Genomic DNA, 21916 nt, shown 5'->3' on the forward strand with positions numbered 1-21916 from the left:
TTCATGTGGAAAATTAAAATATGCAAGGTTATGGCTAATCTCTTGCTGAAAATCCACTCTCTTTTTTAGGGGTGTCTGATAGGGGAATCCTCACATTTTTTTGGTCAGTTTGCAGGAGGTGGTACATGTGGCAAGTGAGAAAACACTGTAATCCCAGCAGCTGGGCAGTGCAGCAAACCCTGGAGCCACTTGTATTGAGAAAATGAAGATGCTTCTGGCTTCCAAAGCAGTTAGCCCTGCCAACCTGACTTCTCCTGGCACCTCTCCATCCCAGCTGTGGAGAGACCTCCTTGAGAAAGGACAGAGCTCCTCGCAGGTCCTGCAGCTTTTCCTACAGAAGGTGATTTACAATTCCCTATTCCATGAGAGCACACCACCTGTGTAAGGGAACTGCTTCTGGGCATTTGCTTGGAGTGGGGGGGCAGAGGCACAGGTGCACCTCTGAGGAGAAAACAGATGTCCACATCTTCTGGCCTGATCAATCACACTGGGGCTTGTTACTTGGCCATGAGAAGCTTTTATTTTTAGTAGATATGTGCATTGTTACATCACAATATTTTACTGGCTTGCAAAGATGGCTTACAAATATTAATGTATGACATGCAATAGTTTCAGCTAAGGACAATTTGAAGCACAGACTGAAGAGGTGTGTAAATTGGGAACCACTACTAAGGGAAAAAAGTTGTTTTGTTTGAGCTCTCTCCAGCCCCCCTGCCAAGGGCAGGAACATCTTTCACTGGACCAGGTTTCTCAAAATTCTGTGAAACCCAGCCCTTGAACACTTCCAGGGATGGGTCATCCACAACTTCTCTTGGCAACCTGTTCCAGTGTCTCACCACCCTTATGTAAAGAACTTTGTCTTAATATCTCATCTAAACCTGCCTTCTTTCAGTTTGAAGACTTTCCCCCTCATCCTGTCACTACAGGCTCTAGTCAAAATAGGCCCTTGTCAAAAGTCCCTCTCCAGCTGCCCTGGAGGCTCCAGGTACACAGATTTTCAGTGCTCTACGGCGTCCCTGGATCCTTCTCCAGGCTGAACAATCCCGAGGCTCTCATCCTGTCTTCAAAGGAGAGGTGCTCCAGAACCTGGATTATCTTGGTAACCCTCTTCTGGACTTGCTTCAGCAGGTCCATATTGTTCTTGCACTGGACCCCAGATGCAGTGTTCCAGGTGGGATTGCACCAAAGTTGAATGTAGGGACAAAATCATCTCCCTTGACCTGCTGGTCCTGCTGTTTTTGACATAGCCCAGGATATTCTTCTGATGCAGACAGTGTATACTATATCCTATATCTCTGCATGTGTTACCTATTGTTGTGTGTCCACAAAGTGTACTCTCTGCCCTCAAAGTGCAATCTTCGCTTAGAAGACAGTACAGCACCAATGAGCTGCAGAAAAGCAAGAATTACCTGCATGCTGTGCAGTTACAACGCTGCACAGAAGAGCTTCCCTCCCAGTGTGCTGTCGTGTGCTTCCCATTCACGCCACCACCACCCGGCTTGCGAAAGGCGCCACATTCCTACGCGGCAGCAGACGCGTGGGGGAAGCACAGCCCCACCTGTCACCGGCTTCTCAGCTTCGTGGGCGTGTTTTTCCCACCGAGCAGAGGTTCGACTCCCTCTTTCGGCGGGAGCCGGCGCTGCCCCCCTCGCCCGGAGGCACCATCGGGGCGGGCGCTGCGCCTGCGGGCTCCCTCCGCCCCGGGCACCCGAGCCGGGGCGGCGGCGCTCTGCGCCGGGGAGCAGAGGGACGCGTCTTGAACAGACAGGCAGGGCTGCACTTGTGGACATGGTTTAGCGGTGGCCTTGGCAGTGCTGGGTTAATGGCTGGTCCCAATTGTTTCAGAGGTCTTTTCCGAGCTAAATGGTTCTGTGCTTCTGCGTTTTTCTGATTCCAAGGGATCGCTGGTGGGTCAAAGCGTGGCAGCAGGCGGTAGCTGCTGGGCTAGCAGGTACAGCAAGAATCATGCGAGGAGCTTGGACTGAACAGGTGAATGGCAAAGTGTAAGAAAACTGTTCCTCTAGACAAAATGCTGTCTATGTTTTCTCTTCAATTTTAGAGAAATGCTCCTTTTACAAGCAGACATGGATCACCTGCAGGTGGGCAAGCTAATCCGGGCAAGAGAGGGTTCTTTAGAGTTCTCCTTTGCCCAGATTCCTCTTGACCACTCTGCCCAAGTCCCTTCCCTCTCCATCTTGTGGATGTTTCCTCAGCTCCAGCTAATTGCCTGCTGTCCCCAGACTGGTACTTTCAAAAGCAATGTAGCCGAGGCTGGTATCCTCCAGAGGAGAAAGGCCAGATCACTCCTGCATTTTACAGCACTACACCCAACTCTTCAGATATTTCCTACTCCAAAGGCTCCTACTGGTGGCAAGAGGTGGAGGTACCTTTCTTAACAAAGTACTTCTGAGAAAAACAGAGTCCAATAAGGAGCAAATGATTATGTTTATACTCCACCTTTTCCTGACAAGGCTTGGTCATAGATTGGCTTTTTCTCAGCCGTGGACTGCAGCTTGGCAAAACATCTCAATGTCTTGATCTTGAGAAGGAGTTGGCCATTGCTGCAGACCCCTGCTCTGGTGCTCACATGGAAACCAATAGCTGCCAACCACTGGCAGCCCCCAACACAGTCCTGCGGAATTTGAGTTACAAAGATGGCAGAGCCAAGCTCTTCATAGCATGAGTAGGTGATGTTAGGGGCAACAGCCACCACCTGTGGGTGGGGAGGTTCAGACATGACAGTGGGAAAAATGTTTTTATCCAGAGGGCAATGCGGAGTGGGAACTGTCACCTCAGCAAGGGGACCCACCTTGCCTGGAGTTTCTAAGCCTTGTTTGCATGATATGCCCATGTCTGAACATGACATGTCTGAAGCCATGTCCAGCCTGACATTGTGCCAGCACGGTCCTGCTTTGGGTGGCCTGTTGGATGAGGTGATGCAGAGATTCCCTTCCAGCCATCACTTCCCAGACATATTAATAGGGCAATGTAACTGTACAGCAACTACCAACCTAGACAGACTCCTTCAAGGGTGTTCAGAGTACTGATACCCTCCCAGCTCTTTCTTGTCCATTGTAATATGCTTTTCAGGACAAAGGCCCTCTGCAGGTCAGCACTAAGGTTGAACCTGCTTTGAGGAGGGCTCAGCCTCCAGAAAGGACCTGCTGGAGTCAGTTTCCCACCTGAGTTATTTTAGACATCCCTCTTTGTCAGCCTTCAGCATACCTTCAGCCTTCAGACCCATACCTGTAAGTAAAACCATCACTGTCCAAAAGCTCGTTCATGTGCATTTAAAACAACAAAGGGCTGTATGTGACTATTACTAACTTTCTAGGCATAAAAAAAGGTTATAACCTTAAAGAATTATTTGTATTAATCAAAACTGTCTGTTCATGAAACCTTTTCAGGTATACTTTTTCCTTATAAGCAGGTTTTTTTCCTTTTCAGGTCTCTGTGTGTGTCTGTCCCTTCCAGCTTCAAACAAAAGGCTAGACATGCCAGGAACAGTGAAAACCTCTGTGTGGTTTCTTTTATCATAGTCTAGTGATTTCAGCAAAGAGCTGAGGAGGCTCCTGCCAACTTTTTCCTCATCTGAGAGGCACAAACCTCAGCAGGATCCTGATGTCCCAGGACTCCTTCTCTTGCTGTGGCAATAATCACAAGCAACCTCCCTTAGCAGGGCTCTCAGACTCCTCAGGGCACCAGCTTCAAGGTCGGTCAAGGTCACAAAAGGCCACCCTCATTTCTTGTCCCTATTTCTCTTCTCCCTTCAAATTAAGGAGTAAGGGGAAGGTTTGTCCCATGAGTACATCCAGGGCAGGTCTGCAGCCTTAGAGCTGGGCTGGGATCCAGGCCATCCCTACAATCCCCTTCCTAGCAGTGGGTCCCAGGGCGACTGCAGTATGGTCAGGTGTGATGAAGGGCCCCCTGGGGAAGAAGCAGTTGCCCAAATGGTGAATGTAGGCAGCAGCACATCCAGGAGCTCTACAAATTCACATCCTCACACCTCTTCCTTAGGAGAGGACTTTTCCAGCATCTCCCACACACCCCACACTTACTGCTTGCCCCATGCAGAGCCCTGGTGCAGGAGCGGGATGCTGGGCAGGCAGACAACAGTGCTGCTGATTGTCGGTGTGGAGAAGGAGCTATAGGCCATCTTCTGCATGCAAATAACATCCCAGACTTTTCCTGGAGTGCCCTGAGTCCAACTCTCCATGCTGTCTGCCCTGAAGCCTGGAGGGATGCTGCTGTAGTGCTCCAGGGGCAGTGCAGAGGAAGGGGACAGAGGGACATCCATGGTGGTTACCAGCACACCTCAGCCCCACAGGGGGTGCGGACAGGCACGGGAGAGAGATGCAGTGCAGCGCTGGGGAAACCTCCAGCTGGGTTTGCCAGACAGACAGAGCAGCTGCAGGAGCTGCCTCCTCTGGGGCTGGGATGAAAAGGTGCCTCTCCGTGCTCCAGGCTGGCAGGTGCAGCAGCGCTGAGCACAGAGCCAGGCATGCAGAGCCAGGCAGGGCTTTGTCCCAGATGGGTTGGCTTTGAGAGAGCCCCTGGCTCCAGGCAGGGAAGTGATGGAGCCTGTTGAAGGTGCTGGTCCTGCAGCTCAACTCCACCTCCTGCCATCAAGGGTGGTCCATAAGTCACAAGCCAGGGTAAAAGGGAGGGGCTAGTGCTGCTAGACGGAGCTGGAGCCCGGTGGCTGGCTGTTGCTGTTGCTCTCTGACGGGGTCTTGGCAGTGGAGGAGGTGGCCAGGGAGCCACTGTTCCTGAAGATGCGGAGCAGCCTCCGCTTGTAGCCCCGGAAGGCAAAGAAGTAGATGATGGGATCGATGCAGCAGTTGAGGTTCATGAATGCCACAGTGACTTGCAGGGACATCTTGAAGGCTTGCTGCTCACGGCAGGATGGCTGGTAGAGAATCTTCCTGACCATGAATTGGACAATGTTGAGGTGGTAGGGACTGAAGCAGAGCAGGACAGCCAGCAGAACCACCAGGATGACAGTGAAGGCCCTGTGGTGGTGCCCATTCCTCACTGTCAGCGGGTTCTCCTTGGCTGTCTGGCAGAGCTTGAGGTTGATCCTCACATAGCACACCAAGATGATGCCCACAGGCAAGAAGAAGCCAAGCATGCAGGCCACCAGGAGCAGGTAGGGCAGATTGGGAATCTCCTCGAAGTTGAAGTACTCCATGCATGTCAGTTTGTCTCCCATCCTTCGTGTCATGGGCCGCAGGAGCAGCGGAGCTGTCTGCAGGAACACCAAGAACCAGATGAGGACACAGATGCCCCTGGCACGGCTCATCTTCCTAATCCTGCCAGGGTGCCTGGTGCGCACCACGGCAACGTAGCGGTCCACGCTCACGCAGGTCATGAAGTAGATGCTCACATAGGTGTTCATGTAGAAAATGAAAGCTGTGATCCGACAGAACCAGTCCCCAAAGGGCCAGTCAGACTCCAGGATGTAGTAGGCGATCCTGCCGGGCAGTGCCAGGGTGAAGAGGGCGTCAGAGAGGGCCAGGTTCACCAGATAGAGGTCAGTGGAGTTCAGTTTCTTCTTCCTGCGCTGGAAGGTGATACAGAGGGCAAGGACGTTCCCACAGGCACCGAACACCAGCAGGATGATATAGAAAAGGGAGAAGGTGACTTTGGTTGAGAAGTGGTGATTGTGCACGTTGCAGCTGCTCTGATTGCTGGAGGTGAGGTTGGCGGGCAGGAACACGTTCTCCACAAGAGCCATTTCCACGGTACCTCACGAGCTCTTGCTCTCTCCCTTGGAATAAGAATAGACATGAAACCTGCAGTTTATTGATAAGAAGAGCAGCACCTTTAGAAGTGGCCCTCATCACTAAGCAAAAGCCCTGTCCCCTACTCCAGCCACCCCTCCCTGCAGCACACAGCTCAAGTCATTTGGAAAATGCTTCTCTTGTGATTTTGGTGAGAGCATCTCAAGAGTGGCTGTGACTCATTCTCCTTTTCTTATCACGAGCTACTCTTAATTTTGTTTTTTCTCAAGTCCAATCAATATGAGAAAGGACTGGAGGTGCTGGGAGGAGGAATTGCCTGTCACACAAAGAAGGTCCCAAACTCATCTGGGGGCAATGATATAATTTACTCACTGCGAGGGGAATGTGGAGCTTCATTGAGAAAATGCCCAAAAAATGGAGGGGCCGGGACTGGGAGGGCGGCGGGCAGAAGTGCTGAGGAGCACTTTCCTAACCCTCGGGCGGGACCGAAGCAGCAACAAAACTGAAGAAATTCAAAGGGAGGAAAAAAACAACCTTCACAAAAAAAAAAAAACAACCCAACCTTCCCCAAAAATCCCGTGACCCATGCTCGTCCGATCAGGGAGCTGAGAACACTCCAGCACCGAACCCCGCTGCCCGCACGCTGTCCCGCCGCTCGCCCCGCTTTGGGCACGGGGTCCGCGCTCATGCCTGGTGACAGCGGTGTCCCCTCGGCTGCGGGGCTGCAGCAGCTCCCGGGACGCGTGTCCCGCAGCCGCTCACCTCCCGCTGCCGCCGGGACGGGACGGGACGGGACGGGCGCAGCGCTGCCTCCCGTCCCCGGCGGCGCGGACCCCGAGGGGCTGGATGGTCAAAGCCACAAGCACGAAAGGGAGGTCAGGGGCTCCAACCTGAGTGCGGCGGTGCCGCCGCCTTCTTCTCTTCCTCCTCTTCCTCCTCCTCCTCCTCCTCCCGCCCGACTTTTGGGGGGCGGCGAGCGCGAAGCCTCCTGCCCGCGTCCTGCACTCGGGCTCCCCGGCCGTGTGAGCGCCTCCCGGGATTCGCTCACATTATAAAAGCGCTGTGAGATTTGGGGGTTTTTTTGTTTGTTGTTTTTTGTTGGGGTTTTTTTATCCTTAGGGTTAGTAAAACTGTGTTCTTTCTGGGTGGGGCTTTTTTTTTTCTTTCGGTATGTGAGAGGCACACTGCCGCCGCGGGGGATATTCTCAGTAGCGGCTGTACTGGAGAAGATAAATGACTGTACCTGCGCGGCAATCGCTCCCGACATCTGAGCCGACTTCGGGTTTTACTCTGAAAACTTCTACAAGGATGCAAAATGCAACTGAGCGATGAAAACAACTTCAGCTCTGGTTCACGTGCGGTCCAGGGTGCTCAGCCCGGGCACAAGCGCATGGTCACGGCAGCTCGATCGGACCACAGCAGCTTTTACAATAAAGTTGTGGCAAATTTTTCAAAGGAGCTTATTGTGCCTGTGGCCAGTGCAAGCCATGCTGTGCCTGTGGTGAAACCCAGATTTGCCTTTCACACACACATAGAGACATCACCGGGCATGTTAGGGCAGAGACTGAGTTCAATGAAACAATTTGCCCTCAGTGGAAAAATATTTTTGTTATTAAGATGATATATTGTGTGGTGAAAGTGGGGCAAAGCCCCTTGACCTAGCTGGAACTCTCACAGCAGGCTCTGTCCCCACAGAGTGCTGAGCAGTGGAGGGCTGTGATTTATCCCTCAGCCCTGTATGTGTGTGTCTTACAGCATAGAGAGAGTACTTTCCTTCCCAGCACTTCCCAAAATGTTTGCAGAAGCGCAGCCTGTGACCAGCAGGATGGCCTTCCCCATGGTTTCCCCATGGCTTTTTTACTGGAGACCACTAGAGTTTTCAAATCCCAAGAGGAATTTTTAGGCTTTTTTAAATGGTTCTAGGGTCTGGGTTTTTTTTTTTTTTGTGGTGGTGGTGATGATCTTGCTGGTGTCTGGTTTTATCCCTCAAAAAAAAAAATCCTAATAAACCAGGAAATTCCCATCACAGAGCATTCAGGATGTTACTGAAAAACTGAAGCCAATAAATACAAAAGTTAAGATTACAGTTAAGCTGAACTTCCATATTTCCCTCTGGGTCAGTAAAGCTCAACTAATTATTTAATTGCATAATCTTTCTAATGTTTTAAAACAGTGACATTAAACTCAGTACTAATCTGTGTACTCATGTACTGTGAGTCATCTGTAGAGAAATTACACATTATTGTAATGAATTTACTAGAAGTTGAAGGTACCTAGCAAGACTAATAGTGAAAATTGGCTAACAAGCATCTGTTAATGAAGATACTTTTGTTGCTCGAGGGTTTATATTACATGGAGGGAAAGGTCAGCTAATAACAGAATATCTACTGAGTAAACTATTAAAAATATTCCCTAGTAAAATAGGGGTTTTCTACTTGCACATCTGTCAAGAGTTAAGCTAATCAGACTTGCGTGGGGTTCAAATGTTCTTGAGCTGTTTCATCGTGATGGTGAAAACAGGCAATGGATTTAACATTAGAGAAGTGTTGAGTCTATAGAAATCCTGAGCCCACACCAGCTACTGGATCCAGGACTATCCTTTCATCTCCCTAAAGCACTGCACGACAAACAGCTGCAGCTGAAACAAATTCCAGCCTCATCGATTCGGGGCTCACTGTGGTACTGACAGTGCAGAGCTCCTGCCCGCCCTCATGACAGTCTCCCACATGAGAGTTTTATCTCCATCGTCGAAGAAATAAATTTGGACGAACCTCAGCAAAATGCCATTGGCTTCCACCCAGGGCCCAGAGTGCCTTGGAGCAGTCGGAATCACCAGTGCTTGGCCCGGGACTTTTCCGAGCAGTCAAGCAAGCCCTTTGTACAGCCCCTCCCGTCTCCCCGGCTCTGCGCTCACAAAGGCACTGAAAGGAGAGCTGCAGACCCCACAAGAGGAATCCCACCTGCCTGGGGATGGAGGACTTCTCATGGAGCCCACGGGAGTGGGGAAGTGCCGTCGCTGTGTCAAAGGGGGCCTGGGTAAAGGAGGGTCAGCGGGGTCCCAGCCCCTGCGCAGAGGAGGGAGATGACCCAAGTGGCATCACCAGCCTCAAAAACAGATGGAAGAGCCCAAAGTTCTGGGTGACAGCCATGTCCAGGGTGACAACTGTGCCTATTGCCTTGGGAATAAGACAGAGGGAAAACAATGCTCTCCACCTGATTTTATTTTTCTTTTTGCAGTGCAGAACAAAGGAAGTGGGTTCTTTTGTGCAAAACATGCTCCTGCCCTGTGTGCAGCAGGTGCAGCGCTACAGGAGTGCAGCCCAGCTCCACCCGTTTGCACGGCTCCAGCAAGCCCAGCACGGCTGCACCACTCCACACTGCACAGCAGCAAGGCCCTTTCAGATGGGGCAAGGGACTGAGGGCATCCTCTTCCCACCTGTGGGGATCTGCTCCCTGCCTCTGCAACACTGGATGAGCTGAAACGAGATCTCCCCTCAGACAGGGTAGAGAAGCCCTGTCCACCCCAGTGTGCAGCCATTTCGTTTAATCTCTTAAATTAAGGGCAGTATCTCTACTGCTCTTGACTGGGCCCAGTGGAATGTAGTGTGGCATTTGAGGAGTGAGGTTCAACTTCAAAGCTGGGTCTAGGCTTTCTTCTGTTGTGTCCGTGTTTGCATAATGACACTTCCTTGGGCTTGGCAGGGAGCAAGCAGAGTTCCACAGCCCAGGTATCCTTCCCAGGGTGAGCAGGACCTGGTGTCCCAGGGTGTCCCTGCTGCCAGGGACGCAGCCAGAGCACAGGGGACACCTTCTGGGGGAGTCCTGTGCAGACCCTTGGCATGGAGTGTCTCTCTCCTGAAATGTGCATCACGGTCCTTAACCATGGCATGTCTCCGGCCAGGTCCCTGCCTGGAAACCACCACATGCTACTTCTAGAGCCACATGTTGGGTATTTCAGAACATATGTGCACCTCACAGTCACTGTGGCTCTTCTCACATCACCCTCAGAGCACACCACTTTCTGCCATTCCATGAAGGCTGTCTGCAGTCTCCTTTTGCTGCTGCAGACCTTGCCATGGATGTTGCTTCCCAGCTCAGCAGAAAAGCCAGGCTGCAGCTCCTGTGGGATCAGGCCCTTGAGGCCATCAGCTCAGCCCAGCTGTGATGTGGCGAGGGAAGCTCAGACAGAGCCGCGCCTGCAGGCACGTGCTGGGAGATCCATCACTGCGCTTCCTCCAGGGCTTCTTCTTCGGGTGCAAAGCCGTCTTGGGTAGTTGTTTACATCTGCTGGGATTTCCCAGAGTTGAGAGATGATTTGGAGCTGGACTTTCTGAGGGCAAGGCAGCATAACAAATGAGGTAACAGCCCCTTCACAGAGAGACAGCAGGAAGTTTGTGCCTCCTCTTTCCATTGTATCATCATTGCCTCTCCCTTTTTGCTTTCCCCATTGGCTTTGGTTAAAATTTCTCTCTTCTGGTGCAAAACATTTCCAGGAAGTTTTGAGTGTAGACACAAAAAATCTCCAAGAGATTTCAGTTTTGAAGAAACAGGCAGGGATTTTCCACAGCTCAGCCCCTGCATCCCAGGTCACCATTACTCATCTGGCAGTAGAACAGAAATGAGGAGAATCCCTGATTTTGACATTCATCTGTCCATTCAGTAACAGCATCTGTGTGGGAAGGACAATGTTTTAGAGGCTTTAACTCCATAAGTGTAGAGGAATAAAAATCTGAAGGTTCCTACCATTTTGTGATAAAAATCTGAAGAAAACACTTGCTGGAGTTTTGATGTGTTTGAAACCTAATCTGGCTCTAAATCTAAGAGGGAAATACTGAATAACAAAGCAGCTGAAATCTGCTTCTGCATGATATGACTGATTTTGTTTTGCACATGCAGCACCAGCTCTGGAAATGATGGTGCAGCGCCAAGTCACGCTAGTCAGAGGGTGGCACAGCTCATTTCAACATCCTGAGCAGTGGAGCACAGCATGGCAGCAGCTTTGGGAGCCGCTTCCTTCCACATTCCCTTGCCTCCAGTCCCAAAATGAAGCCCTGTGTGTGGGCCATGCAACCACCACTATTTCCATGTGCCTGTGGCTTTGTGAAGCCTGGCTGCAGAGAGGGGGTAGCTGTGCTAACAGGGGCAGCTCTTAGTCAAGAGGGTCAGGGCACCTTAGCAGGAGAAATACCAGTGAAATTCACATTCTAAAATAACTTCCTCCAGTGAGCATGAAACACACTTTCTCCCACGCTGTGCTATGACTTAGAAACTCCATTTTGCTTTTGCAGGAATAAGATGAAAGTTTTCTTGGTATCTGATTTCTGTGGTTAAAAACAATGTTTAAATGCTTATTTTAAAAAAAAACAATCATAAGGCAAATTTGGAGAACTGAGGTCCTATTTTTATCTGCTTTTTTCTTATGTCAGGGCCACAAATGCTATATGTGCACACACAAATTCTTAACGTACAGCTACAACATGAGCAAAAACAACCAACGTAGAAGATGATCACAAAACACAGAAATGAGTGTTCGTGATAGAAAAAGTGCCAAAAATGCACATCTTAATTTGGTCTGGATCTCTATGATCCTATACAACAATTTCTTTTGACAGGGCCAAAAGACCCTTATATTTTGTAACTTGTGAGTCTTTTCCATTTGTTCTTTGTGGTCAATGTTTAGGCCATGTTATGACCAGGTTTTGGCCTGGTCAAACACATACCAGGTAAGTTCTGTGGCAAAAATCAGCATCCTGTGAGCGTTTCCATGGGGTGCTCTGTTCCATGCACCAATGCCTCAGACAATCACAGAATCGAAGGTTGGATGGGACCTCTGAGGAGGATCTGCGCCGACCACACAGCTAAAGCAGACACCCAGACCTGATTGCCCAGGACTATGTTGAGACATATTGTGAACATCTTCAAGACACAGCCTGTCTGGGCAACCTGTGCCAGTGCTCAGTTGCCCTCACTGTGAAAAAGTGTTTCTTGATGTTCAGACAGATCCTCCTGTGTTTCAGGTTGTGCCTGTTGCCTCTGATCCTGTCATTGGACACCACTACACAGAGCCTGGCTCTGTCCTGTTTGCACCCTCCCTGCAGGAATTTACACACATCACTGAGCTCCCCCTGAGCCTTCTCCAGGCTGAACAGTCACAGCTCTCAGCCTTTCCTCTCAGGAGACTGCTCCAGTTCCTTCATCATCTTTGTGTCCCTTTGCTGGACTTTCTCCAGTATTTCCATGTCTATGTGTACAGAGGAGCCTGTTATGAACAAAACAGCCTGGCTGGGACACTTGGCTCGAACTAAGTACTGACATTGAAATGTTAATTAGCCAATTGCTCCTGGGAATCACCTACAAACCCACCCACACTAGGACCGGGATGCAAAATAATCCAGTGGAATCATGGGAAGGGGTTTTGGGGATGAAAACACCCCTAGATGGAAGGCTGGGCACAGTGGAGGGGGCTGGATGGGTGTGCTGGTTGGGGAAAAGGGAACCCCATCCCTAGTCTGTGTTTGACCTGTCACCATAACCTGCAGAGGACCAGACTGGACTGGGCTGTGGGAAGCAGGCACAAAGGAACACGCACTTCTTGGTGTTACCAGGAGGGAAGAAGAGGGGACAGCTGCTGCTGGACCTTGGCAGCAGGCTCTGCACATCCCTCCACCCTTCGGTTACCAGTGTGCCAGGAGGAAAGGAGAGAGGACAGTCTGCTGGGACTTCAGATACAGACTGGACACCTCTTCACCTCCAGCTACCAGCGTGCCATGGAGACTCCAGGGACAGACTCTGCTGCCTTCTCCCCCTTCGGCTACTGGGAAAGCTACAACAGCCCCTTGCCAAGCTGACTTTTTAATAAAGAGCTAAACATTAATAAAGGCATAGACCCTGTTCATTTCAGAGCCCACAACCAAACCAGAATTCCACCAGTGCTGAGCAGAGAGCAAGGATCATCTCCCCAAACCTGCTGAAAACACTTTGCCTAAGGGACACAGGGTGTCATCAGCCTTCTTTGCCACAAGGGCACATCGGTGCCTCATGTTCAGCTTGGTGTCCACCAGGAGGCTGAGGTCCTTTCCTCTGCAGAGCTGCTTTCCATCTGGCTGGCCCCCAGCCTGTACTGGTGCCTGGGGATGTTCTTCTGTATGTGCAGGATCTTGCGGCTCTTCTTGCTGAACTTGATGAAATTCCTGCCAGCCCATTTCTCCAGCCTGTGAGGGTCCCTCTGGATGGCAGCATGACTCTGTGGCATATCTGTCACCCTGTGCAGCTTGGTGTCACCAGCAAATGTGCTGGGGGTGCCCTCTGCCACTCTGTCCGTGTCATTAATGAGGACATGGAACAGGACTGGAGCCAGTATTGACCCCTGGGGCACACAGAGAGTTCCTGGCCTCCCACTAGAACCTGTCCTGCCGACCCTCACCCTCTGGGCCTGCCTATGCATTCAATGCACCAATCTCAATGCCTCAGCTTTGCCTGCTGATTTATCTACCCAGCATTTGCATGTGAGAGAGGAGGGTGCTCTGTGCTTTATTGTGGGAAAGGAAACCTCAGAGAAGTTAAGTGAGCAGCGAATAGTTGGAGATCTCGGCACTTCATTTTTTTTTTCAAGAGTGGTTTGTTCTTGCTTGCTCAAAGGGTGCCTGAAACAGGTGCAGAGCCAGCCCCGAGAACTCAGCACCTCTGTGTATTTCCACCTCCTCAACCCTAATCCTGCAGAATCCTGTGGCTTTTGGGAGAGAGTGGGACCAGCTTGTTGCAGAATAAAAATATTTTTTAAGGAAAACCTTTCTTAACAAAGGCCTCCCTTACCAGTGGTGGTCAGAGTGAAGTCTGGCTTTTTGGCTATGCTGCCTAGACCCGGTGAGAGCAGAGCAGAGACAGATCTGTGTGCACCACAACAGTGATTCACTTGCAGGGAGTGGCCCATGCGGCGCCAGGCACGAGCAGAGCGCAGTCCCGGGAGGAAGCAGTCAGAGTCACCCAGACAAGGGCTGTCACACAACCCTGCAAGTGCTGCGTGTCTGCACGGGACCTGGGCTGCCTTGGGACAGACACTCCTAATGCAGGAAGATCTTAATTTATAGGGCCAGAACTTCTACATGGCTCTTGGGTGTTGTTTTTGCTCATGTATAGGGCCTGGGTTTACATTTCTCTGCAGCTCCCTTCCCTAGCAGATCTCCCCTGAATTCCACTTGCAATGGGCAAGGGACTTCACCAAACCTTCTACACTTTCTGCTCTTTTTCTCTTTGCTGTGTTGCAACTTTTTGTGCCTACATAAGAAAAGCTACTGTGTAAAGCAGATTGCCCCAAACCTAAGCATTCAATGAGATTGAATTTTGGATATGCTGTAAAGGTCTGAATTATATGGAAGAATTTATTTTGCAGCCATCAAATTTTACCTTTTAGGGCTTACTTGTAAGACCAGACAGATCCTCTCCACCCTAAATAGTAATATTCAAGGTTTGAATATTACTGTTTTAATGTGTTTATTACTTGCCTTTGCTTCTCCATTCTTGTCTCCTGAGTCGACATTGAGGTTGGTCTCCTTCCTTAAATGCCTGGAATATATTTTCAAAATTCTTTCTTCATAGAGGAAGTTTTGCTTCTTGATGTTTCACTTGTAATGTATACATGGAGAGTGCAACATTTTAGCTGCTAATGCTTATTGAAAACACTTGCGTCTCTGGGCTGTACTATAGCTACATTTGATGCTTAATGCTTTAAATGATTTGTGATCACGAAGTGCTTGATCTGTCAGCATAATTGCAAGTGGAGAGACTTCTAAGCACTCCATAAAAACCAGAAACAAAATGGTACAAGCTTTTTGCATCTTCAGGGGAGTTTTTTATGTACATGGGAGATATAGAAAATTCGCCTCGAAACAAATATTTTTTTAGGAAAAAAACAGAATCAGAACTTAGCTTAAGGGAAGATGTTTCCACAAAACAGACCCCTTCCTTTACACATAGAAGTATAGCCTGCTCAGCATCACATTCAGCCACCCCACAAAGCCATGAGCCACAGCTCAGCCAGGCAAAAAGAGGCCCCTACCTGACCTCAGCCCAAAGAGAAAAAAAAATATATTTTAAGGCCCCATGACTCTAAGCTCCTTCCTATTGGGAAGGCTTTGCACGAGTGGGAAGCTCCAGCACTTCCAAGGCAGTCACTTGCAGAGGCAGGGATAATTCCTCTCCACCAGGGGCCAAGCATCCCCACTGCTTACCAGCCTAGCATCTGCACAGATTTTACCTCTGCCATGTGACACTGAGGAATAATTTGCATCTCATGGATAGGGATCTGAGGCAGGGAATTAAGTGGTATGGATTGGTTTATTTACAAATTGCAGTTGTATGGTTTAGCATCATGAAGCCAGAAATCCCCAAAAGGGATCTTGCCTGTGAGCCACACTGGAAATATTTAGGGGCTGTTAAAATAATTCATTTGCAATTCCCCTGGTATTTTGCTAGTGATGTTTGCATGTTGTGTAAATAAGTTTCTGATTATTATTTTTTAATTTGTTGTTGTTGTTGTTGTTTGGTTCTCCACTAGCATTAATGGTCTGCAGCAGCTCAGGCACTCTGGTGTTGTTAAAACGTGTAATCTTGAGATGTGCAGTCACAGAGAAGTGTTTTGTTCTTCACACCCACAAAGTCTGAGCTCAAAGATGTCTAAAATCCTGCTACTTCTAAATAATTTTCAAGTGCAGGAACAGATCTCCTTCCTTACCCAGCTCTTACAGCAGTGCTACCACCACATGTAGCACACCTGGTTCCCCATCATCCACGGCTGCCCTCAGGCAAGCAGGAATTCAGCTCTCTTCCTAAGTGTGTCTTCAATCGCTGGCTCCCTATAACCATGTGAATGTCCCTGCTCGGAGAGGAAGTGACTGCTCTGGTTGCAAATGGTTGGTGTCAGAATGAGTTAAAGCTTGGCTGATAGAAAATGGGAATAAGGAAGAATATTTCTAAAAGGGCAAGAAACAAAGGGGATTTTTTTTTTAAGAGCTAGGGGAAATTTGAGGGAGACCAGTAATTTCCAATCTCTCCAGTGTCATAGTCATCTGATGACTTCAGCTGGCTTTGACCATTAATTGTATAACTCACAAACAGAGGAAAGGCACCTCTTTGCAGTGGTCTTATTTGTGGGGTTTTCTGTTTGGTTGGTTTTTGGTTGTGTTTTCTTTTGTTTTTTGTTTCGTTTGGGGTTTTTTTTGGTGTTTTTTTTTGTTTTTTTTTTTTTTTGGTTCTGTTTTTTAATGCATTCAAGTACTCTGGGAAAATAGAGTGATCATTCCAATTTGATATAAATGCCAGCCCCTATAGTACAATTAGTTATTTACTAGAAATGGAGACAGTGTAGTTTCACTTGCTTGACTTTGATACTCCTCGGAAGGTGCAGATAAGGATATGCACAGTCCCCCCACCCACACTTGGTTCATAAATTAATAGCCCAGCTATGGCTGGCAGACGGAATACCTTGAGGTGAAAAAGCAGTTTCTGCCTTCAGCTCTTTCTCATTACAAGGAACAAAAGGTCTGGTCACAGCCATGCCAGCCTGGCTGCCAGGGAGGCCTGCTGGAGGCCAGTCCTGCCATCCTCCCAAAGGCAGCCAGGGCTCCCACTGCTTCCCGACACTCAGCTCCCACTGCCTCACCACCAGCCAGAGCTGTGCATCACCTCCAGGCTCTGCACGCACCGGTGACCCACCAAACCCTCAGTGACCAGGTTTGAAGCCAGACTCACCAACACAAGTGGGCATTTGCCCACTGGCTTCATGCTGCTGGATCACCCAACACCCAAATCATTCTCAATTTCGCTGCTTGCGTACTTTTTATTTTGCAGTTGTTCCTAGTACTTGATTTCTATGGTTGACCTGTTACTTAAAAACCACAAACACATTTTCTGGTGTGATATGTATTGGCAATGTGATTAATCTTTGTAATGTTCTTAGTGGCTGACTGAAGTGAGCATAAGGGGAAGGTGGTTTTGTGCTCAGAAACACATTTTCTTCTTGAGATGTGAATGTTTTCATCCTGTTTTTTGAGGTGGAGCATATCTGAGGGTAGATTCCCTGAGGCTGGCTGGGCTAAGGGGTCGTGTACCTTCAAATGGAATTCTTGTGAAAGGAGAAGGTCTTGTAAAATGTACTGAACTTGACAGTACTTACTGGATGACACGGTTTTCATCAGAAACCAGTCCAAGGTAAAAGAAAGGTACCATGTTGTGGCCCTTGAGTAACTCCACTAAGCAAATGCTAATTAGATGCAAATTAATGCATGGAGTATGGGCTTCTGTGACAGAAATAACCCTGAGCAGACAAATCATGCTCTCTGCTGGGCCACTGGAGACTGGGTCCAGAGGGCAGGTTAAATGGATGTCTGCTGAGCCACCCGGATCAAGAAGTGACAAACCATGGTCCTTAGACCAATCTAAACATTTACTTAAGGATTGTTTCCTGTAGGAAAACCTTCTCTAAAATGCCTCTGTGCAACTGGGTGAGATGTGCTATCCTGCCTGCCAGTGAGGAGCCAGGTAGCATGGGGCAATGCCACAGCGGGATGGCACATTTGGATTCCTTTCCTTCCTTTCCTACTGGAGGAAGAGATCTTGCCAAGGTGAAAATGCCCCTTTCTCAGGTGGTGCTGAACTTTCTCTGGCCTCCTGAGGGTGCAGGGTGCCTGCAGGGCCTTGGCACTCAGCCCTGAGCAGGGAGATGCCGGGTTGAGCGGGCTGATGTGTTAACACCTCCAGGGCTTCCAGCAGGCACAGGAAGGAACCGCAGCCTACCAAAGCCACAGTGATGCTGCTGCTCCCAATATAAGATGCTCCAGAGGGACAGAGGAAAAGTCACTTTGCTGTCACTCCTGTGTGTGCATGGTGCAGCAGGGAAGAAGTGCTGAGTGACTTTTGAATTTCTAAGGGCAGATGTTTCCCCAGGCTTGGGCTGAGGAGGGGGTGCAGAGCTGTCTGCAGGTCCTGGTGTGGATTCACAGAGGTGGTGGAGGAAGTGGTTGCTCTCATCTCTGTATGATTGCTGCTGCACACCAGTTGTGAAGCCTTGTATGGGGCTCATGGCAGAGCCTGCTGTGCACAGGCAAGGCAGGGTGAGGAGCTGGTGAAAAAACCCCACATTTAAGGGAAGAAAAGTGATTTTTGTAAGGGGGAAAATGTGTCATCCCACATCACCTGTGGGTTTGAGACAAGTCGGCACAGCTTGCTTGGTGCAGATGGAGCGTGGCAGAGGCCAGCTCAGGCATTCCTCCATGCAGCAGCCATTGGCTCTGGGACCACAGGGGCTGCTGAGGTGATGGCAGCTGGCCTGGGTGGCAGGAAGCCTCCTTACCCTGTGTGGAAGATGTTGATGGGACAGGGACACATGGGACTGGTTCTCACCCCAGGATGCCCAGAGAGGAGATGAGGCTGAGTTCATCAGCCCATTTTGGCCCAGGGGTTTGGTTGTGTCCAGGGGTCTGGTCTTGTGTGAAAGTGTCAGCAGGGTGCTAGAAAGAAGTGGGAAGAAGTGCAGCAGAAGGAGGGGACTCTCTTCTCTTTCTGGGCCTATCTGGAGTAGGGAGGGGACATGGAGGGAAACTGAACTTCTAAGCCCTCAACCACATCCTCTCCATAGCCACCGATGCCAAAGAAATGTTGATTTACAACAAGAAATAAGGAAAATGGAGAGAAAGCAAAAATAGATTTTAATCCTCAGATGCTACATTTTAGAATACCTAGAGGTGAAATCTGGGAAGCAGACTTAATACCACGGAAATATACTCGCCACACACCTACCACAGATTACAGGGACCGGCTGTCTGCGCACCTGGCTGCAGAAAGACCCAGAGCTCACTTTGCTGCCACCCTGGTTTCCCGGGCTGCAGAGGTGAATGGGGCGGCCCCGGTGCCACTGGAGATCACCGTCACAGCGCGGCACCGACTGCAGCGACGGCCGCGCATCCCTGCACAGCACGGGCAGCGCCGAGCCTCTGCGAGCGCTCCGGGAAAGCTGGAACGGGCGATTAACATAAAGGAGGGAGGGAGAAATCAGATGGAAAATCCCTTTTTTTTTTTTTTTTTTTTTTTTTTTTTTTTTTTTTTTAAGCACGCAGCGTCCTATGCAAAACCTTCCCTACCACGCGCTTGGAAGCTGATTTTTTGCTTCAGTGCCAAGTGTCTCTCACGCTGGCGCCTCCATCAAAACATGCCTTCACATCTCCTCACCTCCACCCAACAGCGAGGATGTGGGCAGAAATGGGGTCCCAGCCATAGTCAGGTTTTATGGGAGCTGCTGCACCAACATCTTTGGTTTAAAATCTTTGTTTCTTAGTTTGTATGAATTAGAGACATTTAAGAAAATTAGGTGTTAGATTTGCCTGAGGGAACCCCTATAGCTTCCCCCATGTCCTTCCTTGGATGTTCACTCTCCTGCCTGAACTTCAGCCTCTTTGGGCACAGAGAGCTCTCACTTGCGTGCTTCAAATGTTCCTGGGTAGGGGAACGTTTAAAAGTAAGTAACCATCATGGTTTTAGCCAGGTTTCACTCTGAATCACCAACTTACCTCAAAGCAAAACTGAGAAAAAGTTCTGGGCTAACTCTCATGTTCTTAAACCTTGGACTGTTGCATGTCTTGACTTAGCGTGAAATTATTCAGAGCTGATGCGGGCAGCTATTGCTTCTGTTAGAAACCAGACAAAACCCCCTCAATTTCTGTGGTTTCGGGATTTGTTTTTAGTGGCTGCCCCCATATTTAGTGGCGGAAATGCCGCCAGCAATCACCACTGACACAAAGCAAACTCACTCTCACTTTCCACACTCGCAACCTTCTGCCAAGCTGCTGCTCTGGTGAGGCTTTTGGGGAGGAGCTGGACCTCAAGCCCTGCACACAATATGGAGAACTGGGGATTTTTGGCCAATGGAAGGTGATGGGTGTATGGTGTCAGAAAGCAAAACCTGGTCAGTATAGTGCAGCCCCTATAAAACACCTTTCCTCATGAAAGCCAACATCCTGCAGGGCTGTGAGGCCAATGCCCTCAGGAGCTCTTCCCATGAAACTTTCCATAGAAAAATGCATTTTTCTTGTGTTGTAAGGGTTTGACAGAAATGTTTTGCCTCGATGTTGCCACTGCATGCAGATACCATAATGCTGATGGGCACCTTGGGTGGAGGCAAATCCTTCTCTTTGCAGCATATAAAACAGCACCGAATGAATCACAATGGTTTGGGATGAAAAGAACCTTAAAGATCATCTTATTTCCACCCCCTGCCATGGGAAGGGACACCTTCTGCTATACCAGGTCACTCAAAGCCCCATCCAACCTGGCTTTGAACCCTTCCAGGGATGGGGCATCCACAGCTTCTCTGGGAACAGTTCTACTGTCCCACCACTCCCACAGTGAAGAATTTCTTCTTGAAATTTAATCCAAACCTGCCCTCTCTCAGTTTAAAGCCATTGCTCCTTGTCCTATCACTACATATCCTTGTAAACAGGTCACCAAGCTCCTATTTCCCAGACACTTTCTCAGCTGTCAGGGCTTACAGGAGGAGTGGGAGAAAGAGGCTCAGGTCCTTGCAGTGTGGAAGGCTTGGCTGGGAGGATGCTGCTGCAGGGTATTTTTGGACCCTTATGTCCCTCTGTTCTTCTTGTCTGAGCCCCAGGGACCATCAGGCATTTCCATGTTCCCAAAGCATATTCACAAATTTTTGCGGGTACATCATAACAACTTTTGCTTGTACAGGCAGTCCCAAGGACTTGTGCAGCTTGCCAGCTTGCCAGCAGCTCTTTGGCACAGGTCAGGGGAATGAATGTTGTTTCCTGGTAAAAATAAGGGCACTGGTGGATGTGTTGCAGTTTAATTTATTTTCAGAGATATTCCTTCTTACACAAGGCCAGGTGTGGGGAGGCGGGAGGGAAGAAACCAATGGGAGGAAGCAAAACACCCTGAGAGCAGTGAGGTCCTGGTTCCTGGAGGACACCTAAGGGTATTTGGCTTTTAAAGGTGTCATCTGTCATGAGAGGCCATGTGAGGTGGGAGAGCCCCAGATGTCACACCCAGAGTCAATGCTGATGCATTTCCTAAGGTGTGGAGGAGGTCTCATAGATAGGGCACACAAAGCCAAGGCAGGTGAAGGTTCCCCCAAATCTCAGCTGAAGCAGGTGCCACCTAAAGTTCAGGACACTGTTTCCCTCATCTTGTAAGGGAATCTCCTACAGAGGCAGTAGAGAATCAATGAGAAAACCTCAATAATAAGCCCTGTGGTTTACTGGACTGAAATTACCAAGAGGCAGGGCAGCCTTAGTGGGGGTTTTGTCCATTTAATAAAATGTGCTTTCCATCTCACTCTGGAAGCATATGGCCCCAGAGATTGAAAGCAGGCCAGGAGAAGCCCTAAGGAAAACCCCACTGTAGGTATGGGATAAACTCCAGTACAGGCAAGCTAGGTGCTGATTAGAGACCATAAACACCTGAATAGAAAACACAGGCCAAGCCAAGGTGCTGGAAAAACCATTCCTCGTAGGAACCGTAGGAGAAGGTGAACTGCAGCTGATAGAAGCCTTTGTTTGGCACCAGATGGCCATGGAAGGCTCCTTCATGTACCATTTATTGTAGAGGGGGATCTGGGGACTAATTCTTAAGTCAACATTTAGGCAGAGCAAGGATCTTGGTGCATTTCAGCCTTGTTATTCAGGCATTAAATGAAAATCAGGAAGACATACATGTACCCAGAAAGCAGGTTACTGTGGAAAAAGTTTTAAATGACGAACTAGTTAAAGAAAAAAATGTACAGTAAGATGATTTTGGACATCCAAGTTAAAAATGGTTCCCACCAGTGCTGTCATTATATGTTATACCAAGCCCAAGAGATAAAAGCAATAGATCCATATTATTTTCTAATTTGGTGATCAAATGGTCAGTCTTTACTAATATTATCAACTGCTTGGGTTAGGCTGCTGTAAGATCTATTTCTTGCCTAACTCTTGATAAGAGTTTGCAAACAACATAGATTTCTATATTTCAATTAATTAGAGGCAGGTTCTAAAACTCACAGGTTTGCTATCAACAAGAAAGTTAATCCTAGTTAATGCCTCAATCAATGACAAAAATAAAACAGTCAGAAAAAGATCAAAAGGTCCTCCCAGCAGTTACTCAAACATTTTATTCTTCTTGGAGCA

General features: G+C 49.0%; 1 protein-coding gene across 5 annotated transcripts; it reads right to left on the reverse strand.

The window, feature by feature from the left end:
- Window positions 1-494: 494 nt before the first annotated feature.
- Window positions 495-7242, reverse strand: LOC110470570 (G protein-coupled receptor 183). 5 transcript variants are annotated; one of them, XM_085581760.1, is made up of 2 exons: window positions 6635-7242; window positions 495-5766 (listed from the first exon to the last, which is right to left on the reverse strand). In XM_085581760.1, the coding sequence occupies exon 2, from the start codon at window positions 5735-5737 to the stop codon at window positions 4679-4681; it is 1059 nt and encodes a 352-aa protein (XP_085437886.1). In that variant the 5' UTR covers window positions 5738-5766; window positions 6635-7242; the 3' UTR covers window positions 495-4678. The 5 variants fall into 5 exon arrangements, with proteins under 5 accessions (XP_085437886.1, XP_085437867.1, XP_085437857.1 ...); XM_085581741.1 differs by having other exon boundaries at window positions 495-5795; XM_085581731.1 differs by having other exon boundaries at window positions 495-5770; window positions 6635-7241.
- Between the last annotated feature and the right edge of the window lie 14674 nt (window positions 7243-21916).

Source organism: Lonchura striata, chromosome 1 (genome assembly GCF_050655825.1).
Source record: "Lonchura striata isolate lonStrDom1 chromosome 1, ASM5065582v1, whole genome shotgun sequence".
NCBI classification, from domain to species: Eukaryota; Metazoa; Chordata; class Aves; order Passeriformes; family Estrildidae; genus Lonchura; species Lonchura striata.